Source organism: Chiloscyllium plagiosum, chromosome 24 (genome assembly GCF_004010195.1).
Source record: "Chiloscyllium plagiosum isolate BGI_BamShark_2017 chromosome 24, ASM401019v2, whole genome shotgun sequence".
NCBI lineage: Eukaryota > Metazoa > Chordata > Chondrichthyes > Orectolobiformes > Hemiscylliidae > Chiloscyllium > Chiloscyllium plagiosum.
Genome location: NC_057733.1, coordinates 50,255,653 through 50,274,235, shown reverse-complemented (window position 1 = coordinate 50,274,235; position 18,583 = coordinate 50,255,653). Strand labels below are relative to the sequence as shown.

The 18,583-nt window shown below is 40.0% G+C and overlaps 1 protein-coding gene across 1 annotated transcript in view; it reads right to left on the bottom strand.

The window, feature by feature from the left end:
• The window catches only part of cep112 (centrosomal protein 112), a 547,625-nt gene that overhangs the window by 444,168 nt on the left and 84,874 nt on the right, over positions 1–18,583 (bottom strand). Inside the window, exon 6 of the mRNA XM_043715232.1 lies at positions 10,543–10,620. Coding sequence (XP_043571167.1) covers positions 10,543–10,620 — 78 coding nt within the window. The remainder of the gene's footprint in view (positions 1–10,542; positions 10,621–18,583) is intronic.

The following is an 18,583-nucleotide window of genomic DNA, read 5'->3' as shown; positions in this document are numbered from 1 at the left end:
CTTAAATAGTGGAACCACGTTCACCAACCTCCAGTCTTCTGGCACCTCACTTGTGACTATCGATGATACAAATATCTCAGCAAGAGTCCCAGCAATCACTTCCCAGCTTCCCACAGAGTTGTAGGGTGCACCTGATCAGGTCCTGATGATTTGTCCACCTTTGTGCTTTTCAAGACATCCAGCACTTCCTCCTCTATAATATGGACATTTTTAAAGATGTCCTATCTATTTCCCCACATTCTATGTCTTCCATATCCTTCTCCACAGTAAATACTGATGCAAAATACTTGTTTAGTATCTCCCCCATCTCCTGCAGCGCCACACAAAGGCCACTTTGCTGATCTTTGAGAGGCCCTATTCTCCCCCAAGTTACCCTTTCGTCCTTAACATATTTGGAAAAACCCTTTGGACTCTCCTTAACCCTATTTGCCAAAGCTATCTCATGTCCCCTTTTTGCCTTCTTGATTTCCCTCTTAAAAATACTCCTACTGCCTTTATACTCTTCTAAGGATTCACTCGATCTATCCCGTCTATGCCGAACATATGCTTCCTTATTTTTCTTAACCAAAACGCTCAATTTCTTTAGTCATCTAGCTTTCCCTATACCTACCAGCCTTTCCTTTCACCCTAACAGGAATATACTGTCTCTGGACTCTTGTTATCTCATTTCTGAAGGCTTCCCATTTTCCATCTGTCCCTTTACCTGCAAACATTTGCACGCAATCAGCTTTTGGAAGTTCTTGCCTAATACCATCAAAATTAGCCTTTCACCAATTTAGAACTTCAGCTTTTAGATCTGGTCTATCCTTTTCTATCACTGTTTTAAAACTAATAGAATTATGGTGCTGGCCCCAAAGTGCTCCCCCACTGATACCTCAGTCACCTGCCTTGCCTTACTTCCCAAGAGTAGGTTAAGTTTTGCACCTTCTCCAGTAGGTACATCCACATACTGACTCAGAAAAGTTTCTTGTACACTCTTAACAAATTCCTCTCCATCTAAGCCCTTAACACTGGCAGTCCCAATTGATGTTTGGAAAGTTAAAATTCCCTATTACTCCTCAGTATTAAAATAATGTTTTGACATAAACTGAAGCATGGTTTAATCATCCACGGAATTGCTTGACAGAAACTGGACCACCATTTTGAAACCTCTTCTCTTTGTGCGATCATTGGGAGAAAACTTTTGAAGCCTCACCTATGGTGCTTTTTAATTCAAAGTTCTGAAAATGTTTAGCTACATGAGTAAAGAACACAAAAATGTTGAAACATGTTTAGATCTTTTGTATTGCCCAACTAAGGTTCGGGTTGGCAGTCAGGAACCAAAGGGAAGTGGGAATGGAGAAGATTGCATTAGCCACATAAAAGACTTGGATGAAGTTTCAGAGGAGCTTAAATATAATGAAATATCCTTTGACTGGTTCCTGCAACATAAATAATTCTTATCTACAACAGATTAATAGAAGTCAATACATTCCCATCACCTATCAATGTTTCAATAAAGAATTTAGGACATGTGGCTGATGCACTTGGTTAAATCAATGCTGTATAGTATATTCGCTATATGGGCTAGAAGAGAATTAATCCAGATATGCTGTTATATTTTTCTTCAGTATACAAAAACTCAGGAATAATCACATTCACCCAAAATACACATGCACTTTAATCTTCTGGGGTATTTTTTTCTTAAATTGAAAAACGAATATGTTTTCTTCTGTGGTTCTCACTGATTAGTCATTTACTAAAATGGTGGGTAACATGGGTGAAAATGTAGACTCTATTACCATGGAAATACCATAAGACACTGGATGAAAATAGTAGCTATTATTGTGATCAGCTAAATCAGAATAATCACTCCAGGAAATGAGCAGAAAGCACACTTCACCATTTTTGAGAAGCTCCAACGGTACATAAAATGGTAAAGGGTTGAGGCTAAACTGCAACAGTGTGCTTCAGGCAATTTGTGAACCGATATTCTCAGCGCTCATGGTGATGTAAAAGCATCATATTTATGAGCTGAACAGAAGCCTAAAAGCAAAGGAGTACTGAGCCTAATATATTTCTTGGGCGGCGCGGTAGCACAGTGGTTAGCACTGCTGCTTCACAGCGCCAGAGACCCGGGTTCAATTCCCACCTCAGGCGACTCTCTGTGTGGAGTTTGCACATTCTCCCCGTGTCTGCGTGGGTTTCCTCTGGGTGGTCCGGTTTCCTCCCACAATCCAAAAATGTGCAGGTTAGGTGAATTGGCCACGCTAAATTGCCCGTAGTGTTAGGTGAAGGGATAAATGTAGGAGAATGGGTCTGGGTTGGTTACGCTTCGGCGGGTCGGTGTGGACTTGTTGGGCCGAAGGGCCTGTTTCCACACTGTAAGTAATCTAATCTAAATTTCCATCAGAATTCCAAACTTGTTTAAGAAAGACTGTTAAGTTGCACAGAGAATGGTGGTATGGATATGTGAAGTAAATATCCAAGCATATTTAGTCATATTGAATGCAAGAATCGTGAGTAAATCCAAAACTGCTGTCTTAAATATAACAGAGTCATGCACAAATCAAAAAGGAATTCAAGCAGAATGTCTTAAACTAGTGAGTGGTTCAAATGTGCGCCCAAGGAATAATTTGAGTGGAGCAGCATACACGCATTTAATAGGATGCTGAGCAAGAAAGATATGGACAGCTATGTTGATACATGGTGCATTAACACTACCGCATCCCAGCGAGGCCAAATGGCCCATTTCTATGCCGTGCATTTTATGTTAAAAAACTCAAAAATTTAAGTCAGCAGGTGCAATTAAAATGATGTCAGTATTGGACAACTGGCAGTGATTAATAACCCCTTAAAGAAATGCATTGTTTTCCCTGTTATTGTTACTTCGGATAAATTTCAAAAGTTCATGTTTTAATTTCTTCAGTGTTCTTAAACAAAACATATTACTATTGATTTCCTAATGTCATGTTGCTAATCATTTTCCATTTCTTGACAAGGAGCAACAGCTTTTATAAATGGCAAGTCCAGGCACACTTATTACTGAATTTTTTGCTGTCAACAATGGCCAACATTTTGGACTCTTAAACATAGACTAGGGGATCATGTCTCAGGATACATCATCAGCTATTTATGGCCAAGATGAGCAGGAACCTCTTTACTCAAATGTTGGAAAATCCTGGAACTTTTCAATTTGGATGGCTATTGATGCTGAGCATTTTCAAAGCTGAGATGGATAGATGTTTAGTTACTTCCCATATCAGGTGATATGAGAATATGGCAGAAAATGGAGTTGAGAGCAGAAGTTCAGACAAGATCTTTATCAAATGGTCGAGCAGGCTTGAGCGGTCAAATGAATTACTCCAATTTCTTGTACCTTTATGCTGTCAATTTGTGTTCTTCCTCTCAGGTTCAAAATAGTGATAGCCTTTAAACTCAGAAGAGAAGAAATCTTGACGCTAATTCTTAAGTCAAAATTAAGAGGGAAAGTCTTGCTGAGATGGACACCAAGTGAAAACAAAAACTGGTCAACTCAATAACTGAGGGTCCAGCAAATGCTCAGTTTGTTCCACATGATCCAAAACCAACAAAAGGGCTTTGGAAAGAAAATGCAACAAAGGACAAGCCAAACCAAGATTATAAATTTATTTCAGCAATTTTTTGAATCAGTTTCAGTGGTTTGTCAGTGCTTCTGGTCATCCTGAAGCTTTTGATACTCATTTTTCAGGATGTTTTATACCTGTCCCAGTCACAAAATCTAAGACCTCAATACTTACAATAAATAATTTACCCCTCAACTAAGTTTAAAAGTGTTGTTATCCCAGGTGCATCCTTTCCACCATCACCACATCAGATCATGTAATTAACTATAGCCTGGCAAAAGCAAGCTCAGCACATGTGACATTCACTGAAATGCAATGCGAGAGCTTGTCAGAAAACAATGATCAATGTCTAACCGACAGTGGTTCTCACATCATTTCTTGATGGCTATGAAACATAAGCAACTTACTAGTGTTACTGAAATAACTGCACAGAGGCCATTTCCCGTCTCCAAGTCACCCTTTATTTGCTAGTGCACATTACACTAGCTGTGGCCTGACAGCTTGGAGTCAGTCCTCAATTGAAGATATTCTAATCTCCTAGTTGTACGTATTTTTTCCTTACTGAGGAGATTCTAATCTTTTGGTTATATTTCTTTTCTCTCCTGGTTATTCTTTTTTCTTTTTTTTTCTTTTTTTTTCTTTATTTTAACCCCCACACTACCACCTAAGTGCGGTAGTGCTTATTTTATCCCCAGCACCCATGGTGTGTGTGTGCAGGTGTGAGACACAGTGGAAGATAAAACCCACACAGACATAGGGAGAATGTGCTAACTCCCCACAGACAGTTGTCCAAGGGTGGAATCAAACCCAGGTCCCTAGCACTATAAGGCAGAAGTGCTAACCACTGAGCCACCATGCCACCTGATTTCTCTCCTGGTTATATTGGTCAGCCAAGGTTTTCCTGATTGGCCCAGGTTAACAACCTAATCAGGAACCCCGTGATCAATAAGGTTCATCTGGTTCCAATCACTGGAAATACTATCAGGTCTGGTTCCTTTGACTCGGACTCAGATACAGGTGGCATGTATCAGACCGTGATCCGTCTCTTGCATCCGAAACGTCTCAAGAGAGTTTCCTCCTCTTCTTCCGGCAGTAACATTATCGAGGCTGCATCCATTTCAAGCTCCGTTTCCTCAACACTAGGTGGATGGGGAGCACCTGCTGTTTCTGAAAAGCCATCTGGCTGTTGAGAGGGGTCAGGTATGTTTTTTTCCTGCCCCATTCACAAGGTAACAGCTTTCAGGTGATCCGGTGTTCAGAACTGTATCACCTTTCCAAACATTTTAAGTGACAGGACTTGCCTCACGTAAATCTCGCACTTATACATGGCCATTTCCATGATTCCGGCACCAAACTTCGTCCCCTGAATTAAATAATCTCTTTTGCTTCGAAGAGGCATTTGGCCAGCACTGATGTACCTGCTGCCATTTCACCCTCCGAGACCACCACCACCACCACCACCCCCTGCCCCTGCCCCTGCCCCTGCCCCCACCACCACCACCACCACCACCACCACCATTTAAGCTGGTGCAGAGTCTTCTCCCCTTCAGCAACTCTGCCAGAGCTATCCTTGTTGTTGAGTATGAGGTAGTCGTACAATCAAAGAGAAGCCAGGACACTTCAGTATCAATTGGCACTGTAGGCTGCTCCTTTAAGCCTGCCTTGGTTTGGACCGTGCTTTGTGCCAGACCATTGGATGGATGGATGGATGGTATGGAGGTGTCCTTATGTGCTGAATGTCATTGGATTATAGGAAATATTCAAATGCCCTGATGATAAATGACGTCCTATTGTCAGTGACCAATAATTCCAGGAGTCCATGTATCATGAACAATGCTCGCAGCTTCTCAATTGTCATCCCTGAGTTTGCTGAATGAACTTTACGTACGGTCAACCACTTTGAATGGGCATCCACAATGACATGGGACATTAAGCCCATGAAAATACCAGGATTGTTGACATATAACTGAGTTCACAGTTTACCCGGCCTTTCTGAAAAATGTGGGGCCACCATTAGTGGCGGTTTTTGTCCTTTTTGGCACACTGGGCACTGCTCGACCAAAAGAGTTATGTGGGCAATCAATCCTGACCACCAGACACAGCTTCTTGCCAGCATCTTCATCTTGGATGACCCCAGAATTATTGGTCAAAGACAATAGGACATCATTTCAGGTGGAGTTCAGCCAGTACCTGGCAGTACCTTTACTCAGGACAATCACCCTTGCTCCCCACAGTAATATGCCATCCTCTACAATGACCTGGTCCAGAAAGGCTTCAATCCTGGTTGCGATGGCTCTTCTGTTTCCCCCATTACCACCAGATGTTTCAGTTTCTCTGGGACAGGATTGTTTTGTATCCACAGTTTGACATTGTCCACGGTGACTGGAAGTGTGTCCAGAAAGTTTAAAACCAAAACAGACTCTTCCAGGGGAGGCACCACCAGTGTAGTATTTTGCCATTGGCAGGCGGCTAAAGGCATGAGCCACTTTACCTCCCAAATGAGGGTTCTAAATTGTATGCGTATGCGCTGAGAATAAGGGCCCAATGCTGAATTCTATCAGAAGCTATGGGTGGTATCACCTTGTCGTCCTTCAGTAGACTGAGCAGGGGTTTGTGATTTGTTACTATGACAAATTCCCATCCATAAAGGTACTGGTGGAATTCCTCACACCAGTGACGACTACTAAACCTTTCTTCTCTAACAAGGCATACTTGTGTTCGGCATCAACCAGAATCCAGGAAGCATACATTGTCAGGCATTCCTCTCTGTTGGGCCACCAGCGAGCCAATAATACCTCAAAACCGTACGGGGACACATCACTTGTCACCATCTCTTGTTTAGAATAATAATGTGACACACCTTAGATGACAACAGCTGCTTTTTCACTTCCCTAAAGGCTACTTCTTGTCTATGTGACCATTTCCAAGGGTGACCCTTTTTCAATACCAGGCATAAGGGTCCCAAGGTGGAGGCCAAATTACGAATGAGTTTTCCATAATAATTCATCAACTTGAGGAAAAACCTAAGCCCTAGTACAGATGTGGGAGCTGGGACTCCTTTGATCTCCCCTCACTTTCTCTTCTAACAGGTATAACTCAGTTTTGTTGACTTTTGAACCAAGGTAGGTCATTTTGGGGTGCCTGGAAAACACATTATTTTTCCTGACTTCTGCCTCTGCTTCTGCCAGCAAGGCAAATGGCACCAGGCAGGCCTTGCAAAAATCTCAGAATTTTGTCCTGGTCAACATGTAAAGTGACTTTGGCCCTTTTGATAGTCCCATACCCATTCTGAAATATTCCTGAGTATTTCACTAGGACTTCACTGAGGCAGCTATTTTCCAATTGAAAAGTGTTGAGCCAATCTAGGTGAATCCTGCTCAACCAATTCCACCCAATGGACCCAAGCCTTTTACTGCCATCAGTGGTAACTGCACCAATTACTTCTCAGAGGAGACTTGAACTGAAGTTGTACCCTTAATCTACAAAAGTTCCCCAGTCTGATTGAGGCCTTGCACAAAATTAAGGATTGGAAACACAAGCGAATCTTATTAAAGACAGATTCCGCAATCGCAGATACAGCTACACCTGTATCAACCTCCATGGGAACTGGGTGGCCATTTAACCAAACGTTAATTTTAACCGGTTCCGATTTCGATGCCACTAAGCAATTTAATTGTTCTTACCCACATGTAGGGGTATTTCCAAGGTGTGAACTCTCCTAGGCACGGCCTATGGGTTTTCTTATTCAAGTCAGGGCTTGTAGGAGTCTTTTGCTGTCTCAAGTCTGCATACTGGCAGTGACTACAACAGCTTGTCGGCTCAGATCCTGAAGAACTGTTTAACCACTTGGCCAAGGCTCAACTTTGTTGTGGGGTTCTACTGTGGCTGTCCTGGAGTTCCTCTGCTCAGAACACCCAGCGTAAGGTTCTACAATTGTCTAGACTCAAGTGGTGTTCCCCAAGCTCAATTCGACAGGTGAGGGTATTCACTTCTACTGGGATCCCATTCTTGTGGCTACTGAAATAACTGCAGAAGCTAGTTCCCGTCACCAAGTCACTCTTTATTAGTGCACAGCCAGCTTGGAGTCAGTCCTCAACTGAGGAAGTTCTAATCTCCTAGTTATATTAGTCAGCCAAGGCTTTCCTGATTGCCCCAGGTTAACAACCCCAATCAAGAATCTCTTAATCAACAAGGTCCACCTGTTCCAATCACTACAATTACATAAAGCAATTAGGTGCTTTCCACTTTTGCTGTTTAGCATCTACCTGCAACATCAAATGGCAGGGCAATGTTTCTTCTAAGATGCTGCATAAATTCTATACGCATTCCCTAAAACAGCTATGTATTTTCATGGAGAAATTTTTGCAATACTAAAGGCAGTATTCTATAACCAACATGGGGACCCTCATCAAACTTGATACAAAAAATATACTGAAAACCAAATTGAACCTGCAAGTTCAACACCACAACATTTGAAAAAAAACCCTTGAAAGAATTAATAAAAAACTCTCCACCATCAAGCAATTCTCAACAACTGAAAAGAACAGTCAGATGCTTGGAGCACAGGCAAGCAAACCACAAAACCATGACCTTTACCCATACACTGACTTCATATGCAATATTTGCAATTGGACATTTAAATAGTTTCTCGTCTCAAAATGATACAAACCAAGGTGATGAACAACTAGTCTCCCAGCTGAACACTTTTCTATCAAAGCAATGGGAGAATTCATCAACACTCTTTTTCAATATTACATCCAAACTGCATAAAATTTTAAACACTTTAAAAATTCATTGATAGTCAATTAAAACTTTGATTAATAACAAGTAAAGATTTGTGATAATTAACATTATCACAATGATACATTGTTTTATTTGCTTAGCTGCTGCAGTGGAGAAACGCAGACTTTGCTGATCTCCGTGATTTCATAAAGGACTTGTCAGTGTATTTTGAAATTGAATTTACTATTTACACAAGTTAATAAAATCAGTAAAAAGGTGCCAGAGATTCAATCTCATTCCCAAAAGAATAAAGGGGATGGTAGAAGATTTTGTTCTTCCACACAAAGCATTATTACAAGGAATACTTTGCCATAGGCAACAACTGAAACAAGACTTTCAGATGTATTTTATTTTGGCACTGTGTGTTAATTGATAACTAGTGAAGTATTTCAAAAAGTAAACTATAAAAGGCACAGTGAAATCTCCAGTGGAAGAATTATAATAAGTATGCAAAGCACATAGATTTCTTCAGTGCTGTAATGCTTATGATGTTATATATAAAGATACTGATGCAACAATGCACTGCATCAAACTTAATCTGCAAGCCTTCGTTCTCCATTCAATGAACTCTTAATGTTAGCCAGGATTTGAGGCAAACAAGGAGTACAAACTGGCTGTGTATTCTGCAAGAAGGGAAGGAAAACACATGGGTAAGTAGGTGTTAGCCACCTTAGTAGCTGACAATACAATGACATTAGCAGAACCTGAAAGCAGGTCACCCCCTTGGCTTCACAGCTGGGGATAGAACAAGGCATATGATTGTCAAGGAGGAATAAGTTTTACTTCCCTTTAATTTTCTCCCTTCCTCTTCTGAAGCTGCCAATTCTTGCCAATGTATGATTGGTCATCTGCCAAGACCTCACCAGAGTGAAGGGGAGCATAATAAAAGAACAAGGGGAATACATGAAAACATACATGCACCATCACATGCATTGAGTACTTATGAATTTCCTTTTACTGAGGGAATAATGAGAGCCTGAGAATGACACATCTGTCTGCTAATCAAAGCGTTCAATTCCAAACCACAAAAACAAAGCTAAAACTGTTCATTACTATCCTTTGAACTCTCCGATTAGTGACTATGCTTCCTGGTACTTGTTTGTATTTTTGTATACACACATCTTCATTTACTTGTTGGCTCCTTATACTGTTTTTTTTTAGTGATGACAGTACTTCTCTGACAAATGCTGACGCTGTATGAAGCAGATTAATCAAAGTAGATAATGGAAAAGGAATAATTTTCATCCCTTCACTGATTGCCAGGGCTTATTTTAGTAGCCACATGGTTTCTGATATTAAAAGCTGTCACCGTGTTATTTAATCAGGTGAACATACTTAAAGCCTGCATGTTTTTGTGGGCTTTTTATGACCATTGTGATATTATACTGTCACAACTAAAGGTTTAATTAGAAAAGTTACAGATAGATTGCAATTTTCTTGCATACTTTTATAACAGATGTAGCCTTCTGCCCCTCTGCAGTCCAGTACATTTCCCAGGGTAGTGCAGTACTGCAGCTGTTTGTGGTGTCGTCTTCACTGACTACCGAAAATGTCTTTGAAGTTTATAGAGGCCAATACCATTCTATTTGCTCTCATGCAAAGCCACAACTAAAGGATATGGGATGACTGTACTGACTTTGATCTGCTTATTACTAATATTGTATTCTCAACTGAGTTTAGTCACTGAACTGCAAAGCTGTTGTGTGGCTATTGGTTACTCTATTTATGTGACGAACCGGAAACTTGACAAAGTGCCGAGAATTTACAAGAGATTTTAACTATTTGCAGGATCATTGACGTTCACTATTCTGAAGACAAATCCAAGAATGTGAGACAAATTTAATTCAATAGCCAAAATACAACTTCTACCAAACCACAAAATTACAATGTATTAGCAAGGATTTCTTTTAATCCACTTAAAATCCAAACTGCATTCCTTAGGGTGATTGATGCAATAGTGACGGAGGTGAGACACTCAATGAGTCTTCCCTGCTTCAAGTGCACCCTCTGTAGGCAAGATTTTCTGATTCATAGTGATTTATTTGACAACAATATTTGGTGGGATGAGATGAAAGGTGAAAGGTGAAATTGGAACATAAAAATTGACTTGTTGGAACATATGACCTTTTTATGTTGTAAAACTATTAAAACCAAGAGAAGATAAACAAGAACATACCCCAAGATTCCAGCTATTTAATGTTGCTTCAAAGTCACTCTCATCAGAAGATGTAACAGCTTTGAGTTCAGAAACCACCTGGAAAAACAATTTAAATAACTTTTACATGAGACTGTCATGAAACAAAGGGTTTCCAAAGTGAAGAATGAAACTAAATGCTCTCTGATACATTTTATCCAAAATACACTTGAAATTAGGTTAGTTGTAATTTTAAAAAGTGAAGACCAAAGCTATAAGTTTGAATTCTAGGCACCTTTTGGAACTGGTTACTTTCTCACTGCTGCAGAAAGCATGTTTTTGCCATTTATCGGTTTAAAGCTAATCTACTCTAAAACTCAATTTATTCTCTTCTGATACTTTCTCTTGATGCACCTACTTAATCAATCCTTTTCAGGGGTCAGTTAGCTCAGTTGACAAGGCAGCTGGTTTGTGCTGCAGAGTGATGCCGTAAGTGTGTTTCAATTCCCACATCAGCTGAGGTTACCATGAGGGAAATTCTTTCTCAACCCCTCTCCTTGCCTGAGACATGGTGACCCTCAGGTTAAACCATGAGTCATACCTCTCTCCCTGATGGGACAGCAATCCTATGATCTGGTAAGACAATAGCACCTTTAATTTTCATGCTTGAAAATTTCACCTGAGCCTCGCAACCTCTTCCTCTTGATCGAAAGAATTCCAGATTTCAATCACGTTTTGTGTGAAAAATCTTCTTGATTTCACTCCAAAATAGCTATGTTATGCCACCTTACACAATACAAGACACAGCCTCAGGACATGAATTTCCTTTCTTCCTGTTTCCACCATACTGAGGGCAGCAAGTTCTAGGTCATTGCACTTGCTACAGAACAATGGAATATAACCAAGATCTGTGAGATGATGTATTTTGGAAAGTCAAATCCAAGGAGGACTTATACACTTAATGGTAAAGTCTTTGCAAGTGTTGCTGAACAAAGAGACCTTGGAGTGCAGATTCATTGTTCTTTGAAAATGGAGTACAGGATAGATAGTATAGTGAAGATAGCATTTGGTATGCTTGCATTTATTGCTCAGTACATTGACTATAGGAGTTGGGAAGTCATGTTGCGGACATTGGTTAGACCACGTGTGGAATATTTAATGCAATTCTGGTCTCCCTGCTACAGGTTGGATGTTGGGAAACTTTAAAATAAAGGTTTAAAATAAAGGGAGAGGCTGAATACACTGGGACTTATTTACCCTGCAGTGGCAGAGGCTGAGGAGTGACCATATAGAGGTTTACAAAATCATGAGGGGCATGGATAGGGTAAATAGACAAGGTCTTTTCCCCAGGGTCAGAAGTCCAAACATAGAAGGCACATGTTTAAGGTGAGAGAGGAAAGATTGAAAAGGGACTGAAGGGGCAATCTTTTCACACAGAGGTGGCACATATGTGGAGTGAAATGTCAGAGGAAGTGGTGGAGGCTGGTACAATTGCAACATTTAAAAGGCATCTGGATGGGTATATGAATAGGAAGGGTTTAGAGGGATACGGGCCAAATGCTGACAAATGTGACTAGATTAATTTAGGATAGTTGGTCAGCATGAACGAGTTGGACTGAAGGGTCTATTTCTGTGCTATGTATCTCTATGCCTCTAAGTGGCAACAAGTTGAACACGCTATCACTGCAATCGATGATTTAAAAAGGAAACTGGACGGGCATGAATGAAATAAACCTTCAGGGTTTCAGGTATTAGGCAGGGCAATGGCACTGGGCTGTTCCACAATGAGTTGGCCTTGATGGTCAGAAAAGCATTCTTCTATATCACAATGGAATTCCCCTTCATAGGAAATAGGTCCATCTATATAACCTATCAAAATGCATAATTTAAAAAAAACATTTTAGATAATTTCTCAACCATAAAATGCAATGAAGCCTAATTTATGCAATGTCTCTCTATATTTTAACCCTTAAAATTCCAAGATCATTTTGATCAATCTGCACTGTGCCCACTCGAACATGCTGCTCCTGAGGTCCAGTACACAAAACTGAAAACAGTACTCCAAACAAGCGAGGTTTTGTGCCATTAAAGCATCAATTACTCAGTTTTATTGCATAAACCTATTCAGCTCAAGGCCAAATATTCCATTAGCCTTTTGGAATATTTTTTTCAGAAATCAATATTGCCATAACCAAAATTGTATCAATTAAAACAGCTTTTGCAAAAGGGGTATGTGTACAAAAATTCAAGGACAAGAAACTTCACGACCAAATATCTCAAATGCTTTACAGCCAATGAAGTACTTTGGAAATGTGGGCACTGTTCTATGAAACATAATAGTCAATAAGGCATATAGCTAACTCCAACAAATAGCAACATTACAATGATAACCGTTTTCTGTCATGTTGAATGAGAAATAAATATTCACAAGGGCACAATGGATAATATTCCTATGCTTCTTCAAATTAGTTCTGCATGCCAAAAAGCAAGAAGGGGTTTTCATTTTTCTGTCTTACCTGAAAGAAAGCAACTGAGACAATGTAGCACTCCCACACTTCATGGATTGTTAGCCTTGATGTTTACAGTCAAGCATTGGAATAGGGCTTGAATCCAGAGCCATGTAACTCACAGACAAAATCACTACTAACGGCTGATGCACAACTTAAAATACAAATGTGTAACTCTACTAGCAAGCTTGTTTCTTCATCAGAAGTCTAATCCATTTGTTTCTTCGGTCATTCTCAGTCAAAGTATACTTTGTTTCTTCTGCTCTATTACATGGAGGATAACTGCATATTGTGTATGATTAAATTATGTTGCAGAACTAGGAAGAAAACCAGAGGACTTTCTAACAGAAAGATAATGTTGGAGACTTGGAGAAAACAGCCAAGGCAAAGTAAATTAAATGACTGCAGGAAAAAATAAAATTAAACAAGAATAAGTTCCACTGAACAAAGACATCAAAACAGAGCATTCATCCAAACAAAAACTGGGAAATACAACAGGTGCAATAAATGAGTTCAGAAAGAGATAGCACACAGCAATGAAGCAAAAAAGAAAACAAAAATCAAAGACTTGTAAATCAAACAGAGATTAACAATACATACATCTGAAAACATATTTCGCATAAAAATGAAATAAACAAACTAACCATAAAAATGTAGACCAAAGGGGAGGAAACCTCAAACCACAAGTTTGGTGAAGTGTTGGATTCAATCAACCCTTCAGAGGAGCTCCAGAATGGATGGGTGTTTCAGCAGTTTACCAATCAACAGCTGGTACATATACTAGCTGATAAGACAGTCCTCTCATTCCAGGTATTAACCTAGTAAGCTTCTACTGAACCACCTCCAATGCATTTACAGCCTCCCTTAATTAAGGAAACCAAAACTTCTTTGAAATGTGGTCTCACCAACACACTGTAAAACTGAAGCACAACATTCTTTCTTTTGTTTTCAATTCCTATTGTAACAAAGGATAGAATTTTATTGAGAATATATTGGAGTTGAGAAATGCAGTTGGGTTAAAACAATCTCCATTTGACAGGCTATTTCAATGAAAAGTCTAGACAGTTGCATCCTCAGTAAAAGGATCAATTATTTGGCTGGGTTCCTAATGAATTCAAGAATAAATCTTCACCATGTTTTGTCCAAGTCAGAGGCCACAAGGAAAAGTTACTCCGAGATTTCAATGTGACAAGCTGACAAGACAAAACAACATTTGGATTACTGAACTGAACTTCAACCTGCACAATACAGAAATCACTGCTGCTGAATGATACTCCACGAGTCACACTATTAGCATAAATATTTTGATTGAAAGACCAAATTGGTCAGTTGTTTCTTTTGTACTGCCACGTGAATTATTAAGACTTTCACCAGACTTCTTTGATGAACTCAAAAATAATCTGTTAACAACTCGTTTTCAAGAACAAGTGGCAAACTTAACTAACCTTCAAGCTACAATCTGGAATTAGAAGTATTGTTCCTCTATTTAAGAAGGCAAGTAGGGATAATCCAGAAAACTATAGATCGATGAGTCTTGCATTGGTGATTGGGAAGCTATTGGAGAGAATTCCAGAGGATAGATTTACACAATTTGTAAAAGCATGGCCTAATTCGGAACAGTCAGCATGGCTTTGCGCAGGGCAGGCCTTCTATACCTAAAACAAAGACAGACTCACAACACAGATATGAACACATGAAATAGTGGAGAAATTGAGCATTCGGCTCCTCAAGCATGCTCTGCAATCAATAAGGTAATTGAAATTTACCCTTGGTATTCCTCAAAAAGAATCTGTCCACCTGTCTTCAAAATACTTAATAAACCTGTCTTTTCTGCTACAGCATTCCAAAGTTGCTCAATGTTCAGAGAAAATGTCCCTCTTCATTTCTGTCCTGAAAGGGTAACCACTGATTTTAAAACAGTGCCTTCTAGTTCTGGACTAATCAACAAGACAAAACATTATTTCCACCTTGTCAACACTATTCAGGAGCTTATACATTTTAATCAAGTCACTATTTCTAAGTCCCAGTAGAAACAAGATCAGCCTGTCCAAGCTTTCCTGATAAGACAGTCCTCTCATTCCAGGTATTAACCTAGTAAGCTTCTTCTGAACCACCTCCAATGCATTTACAGCCTCCCTTAATTAAGGAAACCAAAACTTCTTTGAAATGTGGTCTCGCCAACACACTGTAAAACTGAAGCACAACATTCTTTCTTTTGTTCTCAATTCCTATTGTAACAAAGGATAGAATTTTATTAATCGTCTTGATTACAAGCTCTACTTGTATATTACCTTTTTGTAACTCATACTTTATGTGACACTTAAATTCCTCCATATCTCAAATCTGCAGTTCTCCATTTAAGCAATACACAACATTTTCATTACCCCTGCCAAAAGAACAATATCACATTGTTTCAAATGATTTCCACAAAAACTCCAGATTTTTACCATTGTCTACCTACCTAAATCTGTTTGCAACCTCTTTCCATCTTCTTCACAATATACTTTCCGACCTATTCTGGTGTCACCTACAAATTTAGCAGCATGCCTTCACACTACACATCTAAGTCATTGATGTAAACTGTAAAACATTGAGATCCCAGCAAGGACCTCTGAGGTACTCCACTTGTTACGTCCTGCCGATCGGATAAAGACTCATTTATGCATATTCTATTTTCCACCAGCCAGCCTTCTATCCAAAATGTTTGCTCTACATCATAGAACATACAACTGTACAGCACTGGACGCAAAATTAAACCGATCCATTCTGACTGCCCTTAGCCCATATCCCTCCATTCCTTGCATATTCATGTGCTTATCCAAATGTCCCTTAAATGCCCCATCATACCTGCCTCTACCACCACCTTTGGCAGCACTTTCCACACTCCTACCATCACTTGTCCCTCACATCTCCTTTGAACCTTTGCCTTACTCTCACGTTAAATGCATGCCCCCTAGTTTTAGATATTTCAACTCGGGGAGAAAAAGATTCTGACAGTCAACCCTATTTACACATCTCATCATTTTATAAACTATCAAGTCTCCCCTCAGCCTCCACTGCTCCAGAGAAAACAACCCGAGTTTTTCCACCCTCTTCTTATAGTACATACCCTCTAATCCTGGCAGCATCTGGTAAACCTCCTCTGCACCATCTCCAAAGCTTCCACATCCTTCATGTAATGTGGCGACCAGAATTGAATACATTATTCCAAGTGTAGCCTAACTAAAGTCTTGTAAATCTGCAACATGACATCCTGACCCTAGTATTCCCAACCAATAAAAGAAAGCATGCCATACACCTTCTTTACCACCTTTTCTACTTGCATGGCCACTTTCAGGGAGCTATAGAATTAAACCCCAAGATCCATCTGTACTTGAATGTTGTTCATGGTCATGCCATTAAATGTATACTTCTTCCTAACATTTGACCAATGTGCAGCACCTCAAATTTACCCAGATCAAACTCCATCTGCCATTTCGCCACCCATATCTGCAACTGATCTACATGCTGCTGTATACTTTGACAATTTTCTACACTATCCGCAATTCCACTAATCTTTGTATCATCTGCAAACTTATTAATGCATCCATTTATACTTTCATCCACAGCATTTATATATATTACAAATGGCAGAAGTCCCTGTGGAACATCACTAGTCACAGATCTCCAACCTGAAAAACAACCTTCCACCACCAGTCTCTGCCTTCTATGGGCAAGCCAATCCTGAATCCACACAAACAAGTCACTGTGGATCCCGTGCATCTTAATCTTCTGGATGAGACTATCAAGAGGGACCCTATCGAAAGCCATACTAAAATCCATATCGACAACATTTACTGCTCTACCCTCATCGATCACCTTTGTCACCTCCTCGAAAAATTTAGTCAAGCCCATAAGACATGACCTGCCCATCAGAAAGCCATGCTGACTATTCCGAATTAGGCCACACTTTTGCAAATGCGTGTAAATCCTATCAACAGGAATTCTCTCCAACAGCTTCCCAATGACCAATGTGCAACTCACCGATCTATAGTTTCCTGGATTATCCCTATTTAGAGTCATAGAGTCAAAGAGATGTACAGCACGGAAACAGACCTTTCATTCCAACTCGTCCATGCAGACCAGATATCCCAACCCAATCTAGTCTCACACGTCAGCACACGTCCCATGTCCCTCCAAACCCTTCCTATTCATATACCCAACCAAATGCCTTTTAAATGTTGCAGTTTTACTAGCCTCCACCACTTCCTCTGGCAGCTCATTCCGTACACGCACTACCCTCTGTGCGAAAAAGTTTCCCCTTAGGTCTCTTTTAAATCTTTCCCCTCTCACCCTAAACCTATGTCTTCTAGTTTGGACTCCCCCACCGCAGGGAAAAGATCTTGTCTACTTATCCTATCCATGCCCCTCATGATTTTATAAACCTCTATTCTTAAATAAAGGAACAACATTTGCCACTGGAGAAGTCCTGGACGACTAGCAAGTAGCTAATGATGATACAAAGATCTTGGTCAAGGCCCCAGCCTTGCCTCTCTCAATAATCTGGGGTAAATACCATCGGGCCCTGGGAACTTATCCAACTTAATGTTCTTCAAGAGACCCAACAGCACTTCTTTCTTGATCTCAAAATGCCCTAGCGTATTAGCATGTACCACAAAAATCTCACTATCCTCCATGTCCTTCTCCTGGGTGAACACTGACGCAAAATACTCATTGAGGAACTCATGCACATCCTCTCTGTCTCTGAGCACAAGTTTCTTCTCTTTTTTTTGTAAATATTTTTATTAGCAAAAAAGATTTGACTTTACAAAAATATGAAGTTATTGAAAATACAACCAATAACAAATACCAGCATAATAAAGAGAAAAAAAACCCCAAAAAATAGTAAATTACAATACAACTACTGCCCAGCCCTTCTTTATTCTTGAGTGGGCCTACCTTCTCCCTGGTTATCATCTTGTTCTTAATGTATGAATAGATGCCTTGGGATTTTCTTAAACCCTACTTGCCAAGGTCACTTCATGGCCCGTTCTTGTTCTCCTAATTCCCTGCTTGAGTTCCTTCCTGCTTTCTTTATATTCCTCATGAGCCCTATCCAATTCTAGTTTGCTAAACCTTACATATGCTTCTTTTCTTTTGACTAAATTCATAACCATGCTCGTAATCCAAGGGTCCTTTACCAGGTCATCCTTATCCTTCATCCTAAATGGAACATGCCAGTCCTGAACTCTCATCAACAGGTCTTTAAACAATTCCCACATGTCAAACATGGACTTGCTTGATAACAGGCCCTCCCAATTAATATTCGCTAGGTCCTGCCTAATACTGCTGATGTAATTTGCCCTCCTCCAATTTAGTACCTTGCCACAAGGTCCTGACTTATCCTTATTCAAAGCTTTCTTAAAACTTAAGGTGTTATGATCGCTATTTCCAAAATGTTCTCTCACTGTAAAGTCAGTCATCTAGCTAGGACCATTAGCCACTACAAGGTCCAGTTTGGCCTCTCCTCCAGTTGGACTATCCATAAACTCTTTCAAGCAACCCTCATGGATGCACTCAACAAATTCTGCCCCTCT